Source organism: Parasteatoda tepidariorum, chromosome 7 (assembly GCF_982258835.1).
Source record: "Parasteatoda tepidariorum strain Cologne lab strain chromosome 7, Ptep-v5.0, whole genome shotgun sequence".
NCBI classification, from domain to species: Eukaryota; Metazoa; Arthropoda; class Arachnida; order Araneae; family Theridiidae; genus Parasteatoda; species Parasteatoda tepidariorum.
The window spans coordinates 91,628,370-91,649,279 of NC_141761.1; the positions used below are offsets into that span (position 1 = coordinate 91,628,370).

Genomic DNA, 20,910 nt, shown 5'->3' on the forward strand with positions numbered 1-20,910 from the left:
TTAACTTTCAAATAAAATAAGTTTCATTCGTTTTCTGAAGGTTACTATCAAAATTCCTTGCCATTTTATCTTTAAATATCCTTTTTTAAAATCAATGTCACCTAGTTGGAGTGCTAAAAGCTTACTACCAGATCAGAATGCAACTTAGGATCATTTTCTGATTCACTACTAGAAGCATTTATCGTTAAAAAGACTTATTTATTAAATTTCAAAATGTTATAATTAATTGAAATTTCAAAAACTTTTCTACACAAAAAGTAATAAAAATAATTCAGCTGCAAATAAAAAAATTTTTTTGTGCAGAATATTTGTAAAAATTAAGTTTTTCAATTAGATTTAAGAGGCGAAAAAAATTTTTTTTGTCTCTCCTAAAGCACATATCATATATGTTATTTTTACCAAACATTCCCTCAATTCTATAATTTATTTAAGTTTGAATACTTGTAAACTATTTATTTTTATTAATTCTTTTTATTTTCATGCTGTTATGGGATTAATAACACTTCAACCAAATTAAATAAAGAAACCCATGAAACTGAAGATGTAACACATTAAAAATTTGGAAATAGCAGTCGACACGTTTTAAGCGATCAAAAGCAGGCTCCTATTTTAAAGACTTGCCAGACCTGAATGAAACGAAACAAAAGTAATTTGAAATATGAAACGATAATGTTGCCAACGATAAATGAAAAATAACAGTGAGAAAAAAAAATTAGAAAAAAACCACAGTAGCCGAGACAGAGTAAAAAGATTTGGAGAAAAAAAACAGAACAGAAGGGCTGAGAGGGGCAAATCAGGGTAAATTGCTCTACCACACGGTATGGAGAAGTAGAGGGAACTAATGTCTCATTCACGTCTGGCATATCTTGAAAATGGACGACTGTTTTTGAGAGCTTGGAACACGTTGACTCTTATTTCCAGTTTACACATTTTTGAAGCGACAAACGTTTTTAACACTTCTATCAATTAATATTCCCATACATTTCACTTGCTTTATCTAAACATCCGAAATCCACTTCTAGTAATTTATTCAAAACCTTAAAATTTTATGGAACTCATTATATAAAATAAGCAATAAAAGAAATTTATGCCCGATTGATTTATCAATAGCTTTCCCCGTGAAATGTAAAAATGAGGCATTCGTAAGATCTCAATTGATTATCATCATTCAGAAATGCATTCATTAAGTGAAAGGCCATTTCTGTCCTGTTTGTAGCGATAAGTCACGTTTCGCAACTTTGAACGACAATTTTCAAAAGCTTATTTCAAATGAAGCGAAAAATAAATGCGCGCATCTCGAATTTTTAGAAAGCCAACATACATAATTTTAATGGACATCTCCTTATTATCTTTATTATTTATTTACATCATGAGGATTTTCTTTTTAAATTGCGGATCTCTCAGCTAAGTGAGAATTTTTTTCTGTTTTTTCAAAATGTAAGAATGTTTTGAAAATGTCATTTAAACAGTGTCTTTGAGGAGTTTAGACTTTCTAATGTATGATGTTTCTAACATTTTAAAAGCTACTTTTTAATTGGCTTTTGAATCCATTTCTTTGATTTGAAATCGCTAGTTATATAGTAGGGAATACAGATTAGTTCATAAATAATGCTATGCCTTCAAAAACGTTTTTTTTATGGGTATGCTTGCATAGGTTTTGAGAAATTGTTAACACATTAATTCCAAATACATTCAATCAAATGTTATATTTAATAATAATAATAGATAAAAATAATAAATAATAAATGCGCATTCTTATTTGTTATTAATTACAAATTTCAATTTGTTATTAATAACAATTTCCTAATTCTTATTAATAACTTAATTCTTAATAGCATTATTAATTAAATTATTCTTATTAGCATTTATTTTTTAGAATTAACTGCAGAGATATTACTAAAATTCAGAATGAAAACGAAGTCAAGATGCCAAAATATTTAAATTCAGTCTCTTGATTAAACTAGTTAAAGCACATGCACTAGTTAAAGCACAGTTTATGTCATTTAACACTTAATCCCAAAGTATTATGCGGGGAAAAATAACTCTGGTAAAAGCACCATGTGTGGTAATGTTATTTTTGGTAAGAAAAACCATAATTCTGGTTCATAAAACCAAAATATAGGGTATTTTAATGATACATTTGGTAATTTTTCCGTACATATGGAAACAGTTAACCAGAAATTCGGGTTTTAAAAGTTATAGTGGCTATCACACAGTTAGTAAAAAATAAAAAATTGTAAAAGTAAATTTAATTGTATAAAGATTTTTCCCCGTGATCCAAGGTATCATGATAAAATTACCAATTTTTACATCATTTACTTATTTTATCACATGTCATAAAACCATATTTTATTGTTAATTTTACCTAAATCAATATCAAAGCACTTCGGTAAAATAAAGCGAGCTTTTAGTGCTTTTAATAGACCCAGATACACAAAAAAATTTGCCTGATTCTGGTAGTTTTGACCATGCTTTATTTATTGGTGTAAGACAAAATATATCTAATCATGAAGCTACAAAAATGATAGTTAATTATACTGATACTATACTACATGAAACTAGATATAATTGAAATACTAAAATTTATAACACCATCAAAAGTTTTTCTTTAAAAATTTGCTATTTGTTTGATATAAGATGAAATATATTTCAAACCAAACAGAAAACATATAGGGGAGAGTCGGGTAGCCCCGCCCACTTAAGGAGTATTGCTTATATTTCTGTATAATATTGAGTAATAATCAATATTTTTGTATGTTTCGATTGTTTTATCATCTAATTAAATAATGCAAAAAGAATGAACCAAAAAAAGAATAGTTTAACTTAAAAAAATAGAAATTTAAAAAAAAACATGTTTTTCAGCTCTTTTCAAAATGTGTCGGGTAGCCCCGCCCAGTTACAAAAATTACGTTCTTTGACTGTTTTTTCAGGTGCAAATGAAAATGGCCAATATATTGACAATTGATAAACCTCATTTATCATTTTTATAACAAAATTATTTTATTTATTACATATTTATATACTTTTAGTGAATTCTATCATTTAATAACAATCATTTAATAACAACAATATTTGTTGTTAAAAATGCATATAACATTCAAATTTGAAGCAATAAAATAATAATCTTTGCAACTGTACATTTATCGACGAAATAAAATTGGGCGGTGATACCCGCCCAATATAACTGTTTCCACATATAAACCGCCACATATAAACTTCTTTCTTTGTGCACATTAAACTTAAGAGTACATACTTTAATGCTGTATGTATAGAAAAAATTATTTTTTTAATATTAAAATGAAGTTTAATCAAAACATTCAACCATTTTTTCTTAATTTCATGACTACTGTATTCAACATATTTTCAAAACTACTGTTTACCATGCTACCAGCTGATAAATACTTGAAACTTTAAAAATAATCTTTTTTTAATATAACAATTAATGTCAGATGGCTCATTGACTTGAAAAAATATTCTATACATATGAAATTGACAGTGGGCGGGGGTACCCGACACTCCCCTACCACCCCACGATCGGCGTTGCGAAGAAAGAAAAATTGTATAGTCTAATTACTGTTATTTGAAAGTGCTCAATATTCACAGTAACTACATTCAAAGTCAACTTCGAGCTATTTAGATATGATTCTAGAAATCTCCAATATTGTTTTAGAAAAATAGGTACTCGGACCATACAGTCAGATGGCTCATTGACTTGAGAAACAGGGGAGTGTTTGCATTGCTATTTTTGTCGCTTGTCCTGGCCTTATCATCTCTTATAAATATTAAAGCAGTTTCATTTTGCAACTTTTTAATCTAACATTAAGTTTTACGTGTATTTAAAAGTTTAAATTAGTGTATGTTTAATTGAATTTATTGTTCACTGTAAATACTTAATTTTCAGTATAAGAGCTAGTATAATATTATATATTTTGAAAATATCAAGATTTAGCCATTGTCTCTACTATCAGAAATAAAACTCACTCACTTGACGATTTGGTAATCTTTAAGCTGTATTTCGGTAATTTTGAGAATCATTTCGTCGCGAAATCGCATGATTTGGGACGAAACGCGAACCCTCAAATGTGTGACGAACATGTTTTCTCAACTTATAACCTCATCTCAGGGAATTGTGGGAGATTGTTAACTAGAATGTGAACTAGAAGATCAGAACTAGAATGACTAAATAGGCTGACTGGCGTGTATGGTTGGGGGGGAGGGTTGAGAGTTGGCCTTATACCAGGGATATCCTGGGTTCAAATCCCGCTTCTATATGTTCTATCTGTCCTTCTATAGTGGGGGGGGGATAGCGGTTATCCAGCTGCATCATAATGTCCTCGAAGAAGTAATCAACAACAAATGATCACATCCGTTAAACATCATGAAGTGTCAAAAAAATTAGATTGACAAAGCATTTCTTTACTTTTGACGAAATTCGTTTCTTTAAAGTAACGATAGTTATTTCGTCACTTTGACGAAATGCTCACTCGAAGCATAGAGTAGGAAATGGTTTCGTTAAAAAAAAAGAATAAAGTTTCCTGAAATTTGAGTATCCATTTTGCACAAATTAACATTAATTTGTACAAAAAATGTTAAATGTTAAAAAATGTAAAGTTATTTGCGTATCCTAAAAGTATTTTCAAGCTCAAAAATCAATGATTTACGTATTTTATGGGGAAATGCATGCTGGGACTCTCAAGCTTACCATTTATAAAACATAAAAGTATTGAAGCTGGAATAATACTTTGAATAATACTTTGTCATTTAAAACGTTCAAAATGGATTGGTCATTGAAGTCCGAAAGAAGATCACTAGCGGACAGTAATCTAAATCCTACCTTCTAAATCTTTTAAAGATATTGCAAACGTTAAAAATATCCTTTTCGTTAAACGAGATAAATGTGCTATTAAAGGACATTGTTTGAAAAGTCGAATAACTATTAAAAAATAGTTATAGAGAATCGTGACAAGCGATAAAATGTTGTTTTAAAGACTTATAAAAACAACAAATGCTTTAAACTAGGGATCGAAGAATTAAGTGTCTTTTTGTTTTAATGTAAAAATATCTTTTGTTTCAATGTTTTTTAACAACTAAAAGTTAAATAATTATTATAGTGCATCAAAATATGAATAAATGCGTGTTTTGTAATCCAAGTCTAAAATAGTAGGCACATTTTTTTTTTTTTTTGCAGATTACTTTCAAAAAAAGCTTGTTTAAAAATATATATCATACAAGCCATTTTTCTATAAATTAATGAAATAGTACGCTATATATGGGTTGAAATTATTGTGCTTATTATTAATTCCATAATTTTAAGACTGAAGACATTACATAACTTAATATAAAATAAACTTTAGAACAACATAATGAAATTTTTAAAGTGCGATCTTATGCTACATTTTATCCTTCAACTAACATAAAATAAAATATGCTAAATATGCTTAACTTTCGTTAAGCGTTAAGCATATTTAGCATGAATAAAATATGCTAAATATGCTTAACGCTTAACGAAAAAAAGCTTTATGTGCTTAACCTTTGTTAGTTTTTTTATATAAAGATTAGAAGAGAAAAATGTACTCACTTCTTAACAAAAACACAATAGGAAGTAATAATTTAAACTCTGTGTTAACTTGCTAACGTTATCTAACTTCGAAAGATTACTACGCTTTTATAGTTGATTTTGTGAACAAAATTGAAGAAAAGCTTTGTTTGAAATGTGTTTTAGCACTTGGAAACATAAATAATTGCAGAAACTACATTAAAAAATAGTTGCAGGGTAAAGAATTTTTTTATTTTCCTCTCCCTAAAAAAAAGCACCACATATACTATCATTTCTTCAATGGAAACCGTTTTCTTATTTTTAAGAACTTTTAGTTAATAAAAGTTTTCACAATAAATTATTTTAGCTCCGAAATCTAGGAGGCAAAAACACAATTTCTTTATTTATTGTTCATACAGGCTCTATTATTAGTAGTATTGTTTTTGTTTGTTTTTTAATGTTAAATAATATTGTTAGTTATAATTAGTTACGACGGTTATTACTACTTTTATATTATTACTATTACTACTAAAGGGTTATTCCCTTGTTATCCACTGCCCGGTCCTTCAATAAATTATTTAAAACGTACAATTTGTCATCTTTTGTGGGTTTTTTTTAAAAGCAATCATTACATTCATTTCTCTAAACATAATTAAAAATGCCGTTGTAAAAGCATATTAAAATAAAATATTGCAAATGCCATATGCAATATGTATACTATCGATTTCTTAGAACATTCATATTATTATTTTATATCGATACATCCTATTATAAAAAATAAAATTTAAGCGGAGAAGAAAAATCATCCCCAAAAAACTAATTAATTTGATGTTCTCATAAATGTTCTATAAAATCCTTAAGTTTTTGATGCTATTTCTTAGATTAAACCTGCTATATTTTCATTCATTGAGAAAACTGTAATATATAGCTGCTTCGAGGTAGAAATTAATCGATGACTTAACTGTTCTACATCAGGTTGTCCTATTATTTTAGAAGAAGTTTACACAAAGCAATTTTTCTTCATTTAAGAAAATAATGCCTTTTATGTAAACAGCCGTTGAAGTTGTCTGCGAGGCTTAGTCAATAGGTCTGGTTTTGTCTTGTCAAAGTAAACTAATTTGAAATGAAAAATATAGATTTTTAACGTAATTTGTAATATAAAATATGATTTATTACGCTCAAGACTCACTTTAACACTTTGAAATTTTTTTCACTTTTTTTTCAAATCAAAGTTAAATATAAATCAGAAAATAATTATTTCTTTAGGCTTAAAATCTCAAATTTAATAAATAATTTTAAAAAAAAAATTTCATTTTTTTTTGTTGAAAATTTGTAATAAATATTTTATATTTCAAAAAGAACTTCCAATATTATGCAAGCAAATCTTAAATTTTATTGGAAAGAAGTTTCCTAATTTAAAATCAAATTTTGTTCGGCAAATAAATAAGAATACGCATGTTGTTTCCTATGAAAGAAGTGCAAAACGTTATTTTCTGTAAACACGAAAATATATTTTTAATCTTTTTGTTTTTTTTCTTGAGAATTTATTGCTAAGTATGTTTGAACGACCTCAGTTGTTTTTAAAATAACAAATTTGAAATCTGTTCACACAACAGTAAGTATGTACTAAACAAACTATGTTAACTTAAATTCACTGAAATAAAAAAATCCTTAAGACATAGAATGAAATCTCACTTTCTTTATCAGTAAGTGATAGCGTCATTTTATTTTTTATTATATAATTTAACTAAAATATATCTGGAATTACTCAAATATACTAATCATGAAGCGTATTATTTATTTATTTTAACTGGTTCATTTAATTACAGCGGCCATTAAAACTGAGTGTCTTCTTTGTGCTTGCTCCTTAAATACACATTGTAAAAAATTTCGGTATGAAATTGTAAGACTGTAAAAAATTTGGTTTAAATTATGATAAAATGCACCTTAAAATACCGATTTTACCTTAAAATTTTTCTGAACAAATCATTTGATATACTGCAATTTTCACAGTAATACTTATTGTAAAATCGCTGAATCACTATAGTTAAATAATTATTACTGTAAAATACATGGTGTGAAATTTTACGATAAAAGGGGATTAAGCTTAATTTTACGGACCTTACACCTAGAGTACCTGTACTTTTTGCGGTAATGTGATAACAACATTTTACAGTGTAGTTAAATAATTGTTGCTAACAGAGGGGCTATGAAATACAGCTCGATGTATACAGCTACCGTGTATATATGCGGGCTTCATAAAAATATACTTATAAAAATACACTTATTAAGCAAATTTACAAAAATATAATGCTTCACGAAAGCTGTTTTAATGATTTATTTTTTTAATAGCCAATTACAAAAAAAAAATTACTGTTCTTTGATATTATGGCTCAATTTGGAAATACTATGACATTTTAACGTTAAGTGTTGCTTTTTTTACAACTAAAATATCATTACAAAATTTATATTAAAGTAACAAGACAATATGGTTAAGGATTTTTCACTTTTTGTAACAAGAGTAGCATTAAACGTGACTTTCAAAATCATATTTTATGAACAAAATATGAGTAAATTCTAAATAACGTGTGATAGAACCCATGTTTGCCTAACCATTAAGAATAAAAGATATTTGCTTTAACTATGACGTACAAACCTTCGATGTTGATATATTGGCGAACAAAATATTTTTGTAAGTTTAGTCAGTTAATATCGTTTACTTGAGCAATTAAAAATAATAACTTTAGAATTTTCTTGTGACTGTACATGTGCGAAATATAAAAATACTTGAGACGTTTTCTTTTGAACTGCATTAGTAGCATCTTCAGCTTTTCTCTCGCGAACCTTCGGAAAAATTTTTGTAATTCGGATATTGGAGATTTTGGTGAGTATACGTTGTTAATTAACCGGAGAATAAATTCTAAGTTTGTTTAGTTTATTTAGAATATTAAAATGAAGAGTTTCTCTGTTATTGTGTTTCTCTTGTGATTCCGGAACCATTTGTGATATCGTTCTGAAATAAAGACAGCGGGGGTAAATCATTTGTTTGAGACAATTTTAAAATAAAAGTGGTTTGAAACTAGCCACTGTTTTAAATTAAACTATAAATGATTCTGTTTTATGGAATATTTTGAAAATAATATTAATAACATTTTACATAATCTGCGTAAAGTGAAGATTATGATGGCGTAAACTTCCTAACGAAACATTTTCTTTTTTTATTAGAAATTTCATATCTTTTTTCATTCAGAAAATATATTAAAGTAAAAAATATCAGGCTAAGATTTTAGTCAATGACATATTTGTACAACTGAGTAAGTCTCCAGTATTTAATTGAAATTAATTAATTCCCAGCTAAGATGTTTATTTTTAGATTAAAAAAAAAGGAAATTAGCATAGTTATTAGGAAATTTCGCACTCGCAGAAAATTAATTGATTTAAAGTGTAGCGCAGGTTTAATTGGAAATTTGTGACTTTAAAGTTACTAACCATCTTAAGTCTTTAACCTCACTATCATTTATTTTGAACTGAGGGATGTTTTTGAAAACATCTGGTTATATCTCACTAACTATACAGTTGAAATAAACGAGTGTGTAAATTACTCGGGTATTAAATACAAAAATTCCTTTCTTTCGTTTTTTTCAATATTTATGAATTTTAGAGCTTCATTGATTTTAAGATGATCACAAAATTCATTTTTAATATTTTTACTGAGAGCACTCGAAGCTGAAATTATGCAGTCTGCTTTTTTCAAGGCAGTCCTGAAAGCAAATTTCAATACAAATTCTCTACAAAGGCACATTTTTCAAGCTTACCACCCGTTTCGCGAGAAACTGGTCAACTAATATGTTGTAATAACAGTTTTTTGAAACAAATTGTGATTCCTCTGATAAAGAAATAAACCATTCTATTATCAGATGAATCACAATCACAAAAATCTATGATACTGATTGTTGTCTCAGGTGAGAGAAACACCAATGTCCCGAATTTCAATTTTGCAACTGATAAGAGCAAGTAGGCAAATGGTCAAGAAACAGTAGATTCCTTACATTTTTTGCTATTTTTTTTCATTACAATCCAGATTCCGTTTAGACTTAATGCTTTTCATGATCCGTGACATCCCAGTGAATTGGATTAGGATTTTTTGCTTACATCGAAGCATTTTGGCAGTTTTGAAGTTTCTAATGACTTGGAAGGAGAATATTGGACTGCTCTAATTCTTCTTACATGTTGCAACAAAGTAGCATAGTGAGACGTTTCTCAATTTTTTTTATCAGACCAATTTTTGTTTTGAAGTATAGAGCACAAAATCAATTTAGCTTTTTTGTCATGTCTTCTACACGTTTCAAATTCAGAGAATTTTCTGCTACACAATTTAGTCACAGAGATTATTTTATATTTTTGCTTAAAATTGTCTGTCTAATCATTTGATACTTTCTATAATGCCAGCTTTTTCCAAAACTTTTTTTGGAATGACTATGTCTTTACAGGAATATATCTTTCTTTTAAAGGACAAAACTATATGCACATTACTGTATAAATTTCGCCTGCTTTAAAATTTCTGAACTTGACAGTTTTGGAATGTTAGTTTGAATTGGTAATCAATATTTGTTACTCTTTGTTTTACAATTTATTAACTTATCCTAAATTTTTCTAAATACCCTTTCACTTTCTGTTACATTAACAACATCGACATTTTTTCTTTGCTAGTCTTTGCATTTTTGAAAGATTAATATCCTAGTGCAAAACTCACTTATGAAAGCTTCCCACCCTTAGTAAAAACTAATAATAAGGGATTTTTTTAAAACTTAATATGCAGTTGGAATATTCTTTCAAGTTCATAATTAACAGTGAGTGTTTCAATCATTTGTGAACAATTTCTTTTAAATTGTGTATCCAATTGAGTTTTGAGTTAAATTGCAGTATTCTCAAATGCATTATGAAAAATTATGATATAAAGATCAAATTAAGGTAAAAAAGTACCGACATTTAGGGTGACAGTGCATTTTACCGTAAAATTCCTTTTTACCTGAAATTTTATGAAACAAAAATCAGATATATCGTAAATTTTACAGCATTACACGTATTCTCTACAGGAAACTCACTGAATCGATGTAATTAAATAAAAATAACATTAAAAATTTTTTATAATATTTTACGGTAATTATGGAATTTAAGGCGAAATTGATTTTACGAATGCTGCACTCAAGGTGCCAGTACTTTTTACCGTAATTTGATCTTAAATTTTTTACAGTGTAATACCATGTCAGTTTCTGGATTCCTTACTAACTTCTACCTTTATCTTAAGAAAAGAAAAATTTAGCTTGAAATTTCTTATGATTGGTACGAGAGATGCTCTTCAATGTATTGATTTTCCCCCTAAAGCCACTGATCATCAAAAAAGAGAAATACGTATCTTAATTAATGAAACATTTTTCAACATCCATTGAGAACATGCCCTAATTGAACCTGCAATGATTTATTAAAAACAACTTTATTGAACCAAATGTTTAGGTAGATTTTCCAAGCAGGTAAAAATGTTGAAATTTTAAACCTAATATTCTTTTCTTTTTTAAAAAACTTACCTTAATTTAGGTAGAATTTTAACAATATTGTTTTGAAAAATAAAACATTAAAACTTGATAAATAACAATGAGCTACCAAATCTATCATTTTGCATCGAAAGCAACCTTTTTTGAGAAAAAAATCAAAAGTTGGAATATTTTTAAAAATTAATTGGAATTCAAGAAAAAAAATTATGTCTGAGATTTCATAAGCTGCATTTCCCTAATTAAAATGAAATATTCATTGGAGATTTAAGTTAATTAGTCATAGTCAAACGTCAATTTTCTTGTTGTCTTATTTCATGTTCCATAGGTTAACATGGAAGATTGGACTTCTAAAATTTAATTCAAGAAGACTCATAATCTATAAAATTGCACTTTAAGTTATATTTACACAAATATTATACATCAAATTTAATTTATTTTATTTTCTCAGATCTATCCACTATGAAGTTTTATTGTCTGGTCATCATTTTTGTGTGCATTTTAAACACAGCAAGATGTCAAATTCCTATGGGAATACCTATGGGAAGACCTATGGGAGGACCTATGGGAGCCTTGACTAGCTGTCAATTACAGCGATTGAAAACTGTAATGAAAAGTAAGAAGTTAAAATTAAGACGGGAAATATATACTGTCGTGCTATTGAAGAAATAACATAAATGCTTTGCAAAATCTCGGCAGCTACTTTGTTTTTTCAATTGCATGGCTGAATTCGAGTCCTATGAATAACAAAGTATTTTCAAAGTGCTTTCATAAAAAGCTTTAAGTGAAACCATTTCATGTGCTAATTTTTTTGTGGGACAAGTATATTATAGAGACATCCAAATTTTCGCTTTTTGCAAAAAAAAGAGAGAAAAAAACATTTGAATTGTATTTCAAACATTTTAGATCTTATTTTTTCTATTATATTTTTTACGATAAGAATTTAAATGAAGATTACCAAAAAGCACTCTTAAGTGTTAGATATTATTTTGTACACAACATTGTCGAAGGCTACAATTTATAATAAGTTTATTTTTTATTGGTAGAAGTCTTTATCTAGAGTGGAGTAGTTTTCCAACTGCGAAGAAAAATGTTTTATTGGCTTAAATAATTCCTGATGTATGGAAAAATACACAAATAGAATAATTAAATAAGGAACTTGAAAATTTAATAGTAAACTGATTAAATAGAATATTGGGTCCATATTTCGACAATTACGGACATCTCTACTTGAATTTGTGGAGCTAAGATTTGAATCCATCAAAAAATGAATGTTAATTCAGTAAAATTACGTTTCGTGCGTATGATTTTGAATTTTAAATTATCTTCTACAGAAGCTAATTATCATAAACTTCAAACCATTAAGATCGCATCTGAGTTAAAATCCGATAATTACATAATTTTTTTCTGTTTTAATTATTTTCTTAATCGTTTCGAAATCGTTTTGCTGTCACGCAAAACACGGGAAATTTCCGTGGTTTTCTCTCCATGCAACACAAATGTGGTTCATTTTTATCAACAAAATCTTTCATGATTGCTAGTATTATCAATGTATGACCCAGAATTTCCCTTGTCTTCTGGGTTGTATTCAAAGTAACGAGGCTAAGAAGTTGAGCATTGTCGTAAACCCAAAAATGGGTCAGTTGCTCAGCACCGATTATAAAATAAAAGAAAATACATTTCTAAAAAGCTTATTATCAGTTATCAGAATACTCCTTGTAATTTATAACGACAACGTGGTCAAAAACTTTTAAGAGTTAAAATTATTGAAAAATAATTAAGAATAAAATTTGGAAAATATTTCATTTTTATATCTATTGATAAATAATATTTCATACTAGCTGATATTCAACGTGAATTGCATAATGGAAAGATTAAATTATTTCTTTAAAAGATAGAACTGTAAATCTTAAAGAGTAATACTAGGATATATATAAAAAAAAAATTGTAATACATTTAAATTCAAAATTATTATTTAATAGTATTCTGAACAAGAATCACATTGTTTAAATCTTTAAGAAATATTCCAGAGATGGTTTCATATTCATAATTCAATATTTTTTGAAATGCTAATTCTTTTCCTTTTTCATTTAATAATGATTTTTCTCATTAATTTTAGATTATCCAGGCATGATTATTCCTAAGTGTAACCCTGATGGGAGCTTCCAGAAGAAACAATGCCGAAACGATGCCCCAATTTGCTTCTGTGTTAACAGCTTAGGATTACGAATTCCCCATACTTTATCTCGCGGACCTGTTGAGTGTTAAATAAACTAAATATATTTAAAACATTTAAAATGGAACTGAATGGTACTTTCTAAATTAAATTCTAAATGTGAATTTACAGCTGTTTGTTAGAAAATTATACTTTAAAAAATTCCAGATCAAATTTTGGTATAAGAAACCAGTACTTTTGGTGCATCATCCGTAAAATCAATTTTACCGTAAAATTTTATACCATAAATTTTACAGTAATATTTAATTACAGTGGTTTTACGGTAATTATTACTGCAAAAATTACGGCTTAACAGATTTTTCGCTCCGTAACATATAAAAAGTTCCACACCAGATGCTGGTATTTTTTTATTGTAATTTGATTCGGAATTTTTTACAGTGTACCAGATTATTTATTTGTTGCTATTTTCATTTTCATTAGTTTTCTAAAACTTTATAACACATCAAAAAATATATAACATAGTGTATCATTTTTGTAAATAATCATTAAATATTTAAAATCGAAATATTTTCAAAACATATTCATTTACGTGGGTATATTGATAACGAGTTATAGCAGAAAATCAAACATTATTGATGAATAATACAGAGATTTAAAAGATATGTATAGTTTTTTTTATATTAAATAAAAATTTATTGCTTATGATTTGCTTTCTTTTTTAAACTTTTGTTTTACTACAGAGTTAGATTTGAAGAGAAAGTTCATGAACTTTGGGATTACTGAATGAAAACTATCATATATATAAACAAGAAACGCAATAAAATTTACAATAATTCCATATAATAATAAATAATTAATGATAGTAAATAATTTGTAATAATAATAAATAATAATAATTATAAGTAATTAATAATAACTTGTAGTAATAATAAATAATAACAAACAATTATAATAATAAATAATAATTTATAATAAATAATTAATAATATTTCCAATAAAAAGTTTGTCAATACCTGACTCCACGTTATAAACGGATAAAAAATTTCTCCTTATTTTATTTATTTTTTTATCTTTTGTTTTCTAAACATTTCTAGCTGGAAGGTTGTTAAGTAATCAGTTATCTTTCTATTTTGTCTTTTATTAAGGTATCGCAATACCACGAAGTTTCACAAACACAGTTTTTAAAAACCCTAACCTAACCTTAGTAAAAATGATAACTTCCTATCGTAGAAAAAAAAAATCGTTGCTAGGCAATATTTTGATCACATGTAAACTGGGAAACTGGAGCAGGATGACAATATAGATTTCAAAGTTTTTCTGATTACTAGCAGATTTTTGACTTCTTGCGCAAATCATTGAACTACTAAAGCACGGGAGCCATCCCCTATGTAAATGATCAAAACTGTGATGGCCCATCTTCGTATCAGCCTCAGGGATGTTTCCCAGGTGATTGTGCAGTTCTAGTGTGACGTAAATAAAGTATTACTACTACCATTACGGCAGGCAGATTTTTCAGCAGCAGATTAAAATGTATTGCTAGTCAAATTTTCGAACACAGTCTGGCAAAAGTGAATTATATAATACCAAAAAATCATAAATTAATTACGTATCCATTGTTATCCGTTATCCAATATGCATTGTTTTAAAAGTCGGCAAAAAACAGATATTATATTTTTTGTTCTTGACGCGCAATTAAATCTACACCACTTAAAATCTCCCTACAATTTTTGAAAGTTATGAATTAATCCATCTTACATTGTGGGTCAAATATTTTTTTTTATCCACACGCAAAACGTAGTTTTTATAAAACTTTTTTTTTCTTCATTTTATTATGTTCGTAAAATTCTTTGTATTATAACTAGTATAGTTTCCCTTTAATATAAGTTTCAATTTTTCAAGTTTTTCGCCATTAAGTTTAAATCAGATTAAGTATTATAAGAAATTATTCATAGCATAGAAAATTATAAAATATATCATTTGAGTCGCTCAAATGCAAAATTCGTTTGACAGCATTTGTCTTTCTTCTGTATAGGTAGTATATTTTTTCAATCTTCAAATAAAAATACGCTTCATAACTTGACAGTAGTGTAAAAAGCCATGAAAAGTACTTAATTACTTTTGAAACTGATTGGCCCATAACTGATTGACCCAACTCATAATTTCATTGAAATGATATTTTCATTTATTATTTTGAATATTTAAAAGAAAAAAGGTAAATAGTGTAACATTATCGAAATGAAACTGATGGACACATCTATTTATTGCTAAGTTTAATGATTACTGAAACGATGATTTCGTGTATTATCTTGAAGATTTAAAACAAAATAGTAGAACATAATGAAAATAAAATTTTAATAAACATAATTATTTTTTATCATTTGCAAAAAGAACAGTTTTTTTTAACCTCATATTAAAGTTAAAATCCATAGTATTTTAACTATGTAATAAAAATACGCGTTCCTTTTCGCTATATACACTTAATTCTATTGCCTTAGCGAGAAAACAAATGGACATAGTATAGAAATCGCAACAACATATTTTTGCCATGCAGACGATGGTTTAAAACGTGAACACACCAAACTAAATATTTTGCATGTTTACAACAAGAAGTACTGGTTTTCGTAACATCAAAAAGCTTTTGCCTTTTTTAGACTCAACTGTGATAAACTTACTCGCTACCTTAAGCCTCTTTGAGTTCTGAGCTCTTAAACATGGAATGTTCCTTTAAGTTGTTTTTCCTGCACGATTTCTTAGCCATTTGATGCCACGGGGTAGAGGAAAGGGTATGTGCTTTCGGAAAAATAGTGCTGCGAAGTTCTCGAGAGAATTTGTGTGAGGCTAAGTCACGCCCCAGAATATTACCCCAGTGAGAGACTTGTGTCACTCTTTTAAATGAAGGGACTTTATCCATAATAAATTTTGCGCAATGAGCTACATGATTAATTTAGTGGTAATTAAGAGTGATAGTAATATAATAGGTTTTAAAGCTTATAATATGCAATTTGTGCAATTACATTTTGGTAGAATAATTTAAATATAGCAAATAAACTTATCTCTTCGATACACAAAAAAGGAATTTTTAGAAGATATAAAAAATAAATAAATTATTTTAGGTGTTATTAGGCTTCATAATTTTAAAAAAAGAATCTCTTTTTTTTTAAAAAACAAATAATTAATTTATATATATATATATATATATATATATATATATATATATATATATATATATATATATATATATATATATATATATATATATATATATATATATAAACTAACATTATTCTATTACCTGTTGGTACATATTTAAATTTATAATTCTTCAAGAAGTATTGTTCGTATATTTGTGAGGAATTTGAGACTGAATATTCTTCACACATTCCAATAAACTATTATAAACCAGCCATTTTACTATATATTCAACAGGAATTGAATTTTTTGATTCCTAGCTAAATACACAAATTAATTATTTTCAAATTCGTTATTATTTATATTGAATTTGCAATTCAAATAAATTGGTTAAAATAATTTATGATCTTATTAATATGACATATTTCTGACTGTAGTTGAGTTAGGCTTTAGAGAATTTTTAATTGTACAAAATATACTTTTAAATTAATTTTGTCTTTTATGAGGAAGTGGATTTGCCAATAACCCTTAACTTATAATTAATTAAATAAATATTTAAAACACTGTGATTCCAATACTTCGTATGTCAACCAAGCCATTAATTTATTTATTACACTTAGAAAAAAAGTAAGACCAAAGCATCCAGAATATGGTAAAATTAAGCTTGTTACATGGCCTTATGGGAGCACAAAAATGTATATTCCTTTTTTTACCGGAAAGCTTTGGTAAAGATTTTGATAAAATTAGAATAAAATATAATTTAAAATATATTTTATGCTATAATTTTAAATTCCGTAAAGATGTTAATTTTATCAAGATATCTTAGAGAATGGCATTATAATTATTTATTCGGTTACATTTATTTTTCTGCTTCGTATTTTTTACTAAATGGTCGACAATAAGAACTTTAATTTTAAAAACCAGAATTCCCAGTAAACCATTATAATATGAACTAAAAAGTTAACAAATGAATGATTTAAATACCATGTACCTTGGTTTTTACTACCCGAATTATAATTTTTTTTAACCAGAAATGTTATTTGTATACAGTGAGGTAATTTCAAAGGACCTTTATTCTCCATTTATAACTTAAGTAGTTTGATTGGTACTAATAAACATAATTAAAATTCCAAAAGCAAATTTTCTATAAAACTCTCAACAATATCGATATGTTATAGCTCTAGCAAGTCGGTTCCGAGTTAGAATCGGAACACAAGAATCAAATTCATGCTTTTAGTTAGTAAAGTCTGCTTAATCGGAACTCGGAAATATTTCTTAAATATTAATGTCTCGTTCAAACACTGGTAACTGTCGACATTAACATGCACTTGCGATGAATTGCTCTTATGGTTACAGTCATTAATTTCCATTTACAACCCCTACCATTAGTGCATGATGATTGTCGAGTTGACAGCTTCTAACTAATTGTAATTATCACTGGTCGCATTGCGTCATATATTTACTTATATACTTGCTACACTTTTGAGAATGTACGCTCAGTCTGAGCTTCAGAAATAACATATATATATATATATATATATATATATATATATATATATATATATATATTATTTCTGAAGCTCAGACCGAGTGTACATTCTCAAAAGTGTAGCAAGTTATTTGTCATAAAAATATTATTTCTGTAAAAGTATATGTAAAGGTGTTGGACATAGAACAACAACAGTGAACACTGCTCAAAACGAAACACCTTGCATTAAATTTGTTTTAATGATCGGATTTTCAAGAACTAGAATCTAACTGAATGTTTCTCCAAAGTAACTTAGTGTAGATGATATTTTAAGATATGAAATCAGATACACAAACGTGCTTTCTTTTATCCAATGTATTTTTTTTCAACGGATTTCGATTTTTGACCCTCAAAATACAGGGGTGACGTAGATGTTCCTAATATAGGTTTTCAGTACAGCGGTCAACAGTTTAGGCCCATTAATGCTTATAATTTTTTTTTTGTGTATTTCGTGTTTGTGTTTTTTTGTATTGTATGATAATCCGAGAAAGTTTTTAAGTGAATATTATAAACGAATATTACAAATATTTTTACACATATTTATAAAATTCGTATATCCGGAGATAACTTCATGCAAGAAAATAACTTCTAATAATTATTTTTTAGTTTTTGTAATGTTATATAATGATAGTCGAAAAATTTCGCACTGTAAGGTATACAAATCTGTACATCATATTAAAGAATGTAATTTTATGTTAAAAATACAAATTGTCTTATATAGTTTCTGGGAAGTCTAATTTAAAGATAATGGAATTTTTACGATCCAAATCCGTTGGATAAGAGGTAATTTTAATCAGAGAAAATGCATTTCTATATCTGTTTTCATAACTTAATATATTGTCTGCACTAATTAGTTAGCATATTTTTGGTCACGCTTCCAGCAGTGGACTGATCGTAAGACACAGTTCCCAGAAGATCACCGAAGTCAAGCATCACTGCGGTCAACGGGTGACCACTAGGATCAGTCTTCGTAGGGACCGAGGGTGTACGGTATTGGTCCTCGTTAAACTGTTCTACCGTTAAGTGCTCGACTTCGCGTGCAGGTCGTTGGGCTACCGAAGAGGGGGTGCCATTCCCTCTGCAGAGGATCAAAATTGTGACGGCTTGTCTTCGAATCATCCTCGTCGATGTTTCCCAGACCGTCGCCAATAGCCCATTGTGCAGCTCTAGAGCGACGTAAATTAACTACTACCGCAACAACAACAGCAATTTTAGGTCACGTCTGCCAACGATTAAGTTAGAATCATAGTACTTGAATATTAAATCATTAATATAAAAGTTATTCCAGATGTTTCACTTTTTTTTATTTACGCGTTACAATATTTCAAAGTCATGAAGCTTAAATAAAACTGTAGAAACATTATATAAGTAAACTTTGCGGTTAGTAAACTACTAAAATAATAAGAAGAATATCAAGTACCAATAAATAATAAGAATATTTTATGGAAAAATTACATTTATCAGTTAATTGCTTTTTTCTTTGTTTGCTGTTTTTAAATTTTCTCTAAAGCCCATTTATTTTTATTTGATATTTTTCCTCTCTTTCAAGTTCTTTTCGACTTTTCATTGTTCATTTTATTATATTTGAATTTTATTCTTAACTTTGATATTGACCACATTAAACTTAGTAATCTATACATCTATACATAATAATAAACGCGGCTGTGTGTGTGTGTGTGTCTGTAATCACAATATATCGCCCCAGAAGCCTCGCCCGGGCACGAAACTCGGCCCATAATTGTGTTTTGACATAATGAAGAAGTATTTTTTTTCTTTTTCAAAAATTTTGATTAGTTATTTAGTTATCAGTCATTTTGTAAGTCTATGCTTTTCGTCTGCTTTTTCGTCTTCAAAGAGCCATATTCAAAAAACTATTAAAAAATGCATATACTTTTCCCCACTCTTATAAATGTATGCTAATGCGAACCTCACTATTGAAATATTAATTTCCGACAACTTAAACCAATAATATACGAAGGAATTAATAATTTAATTGTAAAGTTCGCATTAGTTTACATTTATTAAAGTGGAGAAAAGTTTAACTTTTGTATTAAAAATGTGGCAACATATTCGATACGTAAATAGAACGCTTCGCTTTGATATATTTGTCGCTGTTCATAATTGTTATAAGTTTTTCTTCTTCTTTCCACGCTCTATTTTTTTTTTCTTAAACGAAGACGATAATTTTTATAGCGATTCGCGATCGCAACGAACTATAGGGGGCGTTGTTGTATGAGACGCTTACCTGCGATTTCTATATGAACCGTCATTCAGTTACTCTGGAGACGTCGTTAATGTAGCGTGTAGCATTGCAACGTTCCTTCTTTAATGTGGCTTATTAAATTTAAAAAAGAAAAATGCTTGATCTTCTTTCTTATACAACCGAAAACAAAATGGTATCTCTTTTTTTTAGAGAAGGAACATCCAAAACACATCGGAAAAATATTTGTACATTAACAGAAAAAAATATGTATGTTCTTATAAGAGTTAAAACCTAATGCCCGAGAAATAGTATTACTAAATTTAATGATATAACATGAAAGGCCCATTTAAACTTTACATTCTATAGTTTTAAGAATCATATTAGTTCAAAAATTAAAATGAACAAAAAGTATACATAAGCCTCATAATTTTATGAAATTTAATTTTGTAAACAACGTTTTTTGACAACAATTTTTATCAAAAAATTTCAAGTTTCAATAAAAATCATTATTTAGAAACTAAGAAACGTAAAATAAAGAATGCTGACGAAACAAAAACAAAAAAAAAAAAAAGACAATTCTTTTTTGTCGCCATTTTTAGTGCTACGAATATTCGTCTTTGGGATTTGCCAAAAACAAAACAAGATGCAATTTTATTTTTTCAGGAGGGAAATATTTTACCGAAAAAACGAAAATGTACCAATTCCCACAACATAAAACTTTATCTTGGTAAACGTAAGTTTTGGAAATGTTATTTCATTTGGAATCTTATTCATCAGAGTTCATATGGC

General features: G+C 27.8%; 1 protein-coding gene across 2 annotated transcripts in view; it reads left to right on the plus strand.

The window, feature by feature from the left end:
• LOC107443884 (testican-2) overlaps nt 1-13,966 on the plus strand; it is an 18,722-nt gene extending 4,756 nt beyond the window's left edge. Inside the window, exons 1-3 of one of the 2 annotated variants that reach the window (XM_087168267.1) lie at nt 8,236-8,420; nt 11,537-11,701; nt 13,205-13,966. In XM_087168267.1, coding sequence (XP_087024393.1) covers nt 11,548-11,701; nt 13,205-13,353 — 303 coding nt within the window. In that variant the 5' untranslated portion in view covers nt 8,236-8,420; nt 11,537-11,547 and the 3' untranslated portion in view covers nt 13,354-13,966. Of the gene's footprint in view, nt 1-8,235; nt 8,421-11,536; nt 11,702-13,204 lie in introns of those variants that run through there. The other variant, XM_016057894.5, reaches the window with a different exon arrangement.
• Nucleotides 13,967-20,910: the final 6,944 nt, after the last annotated feature.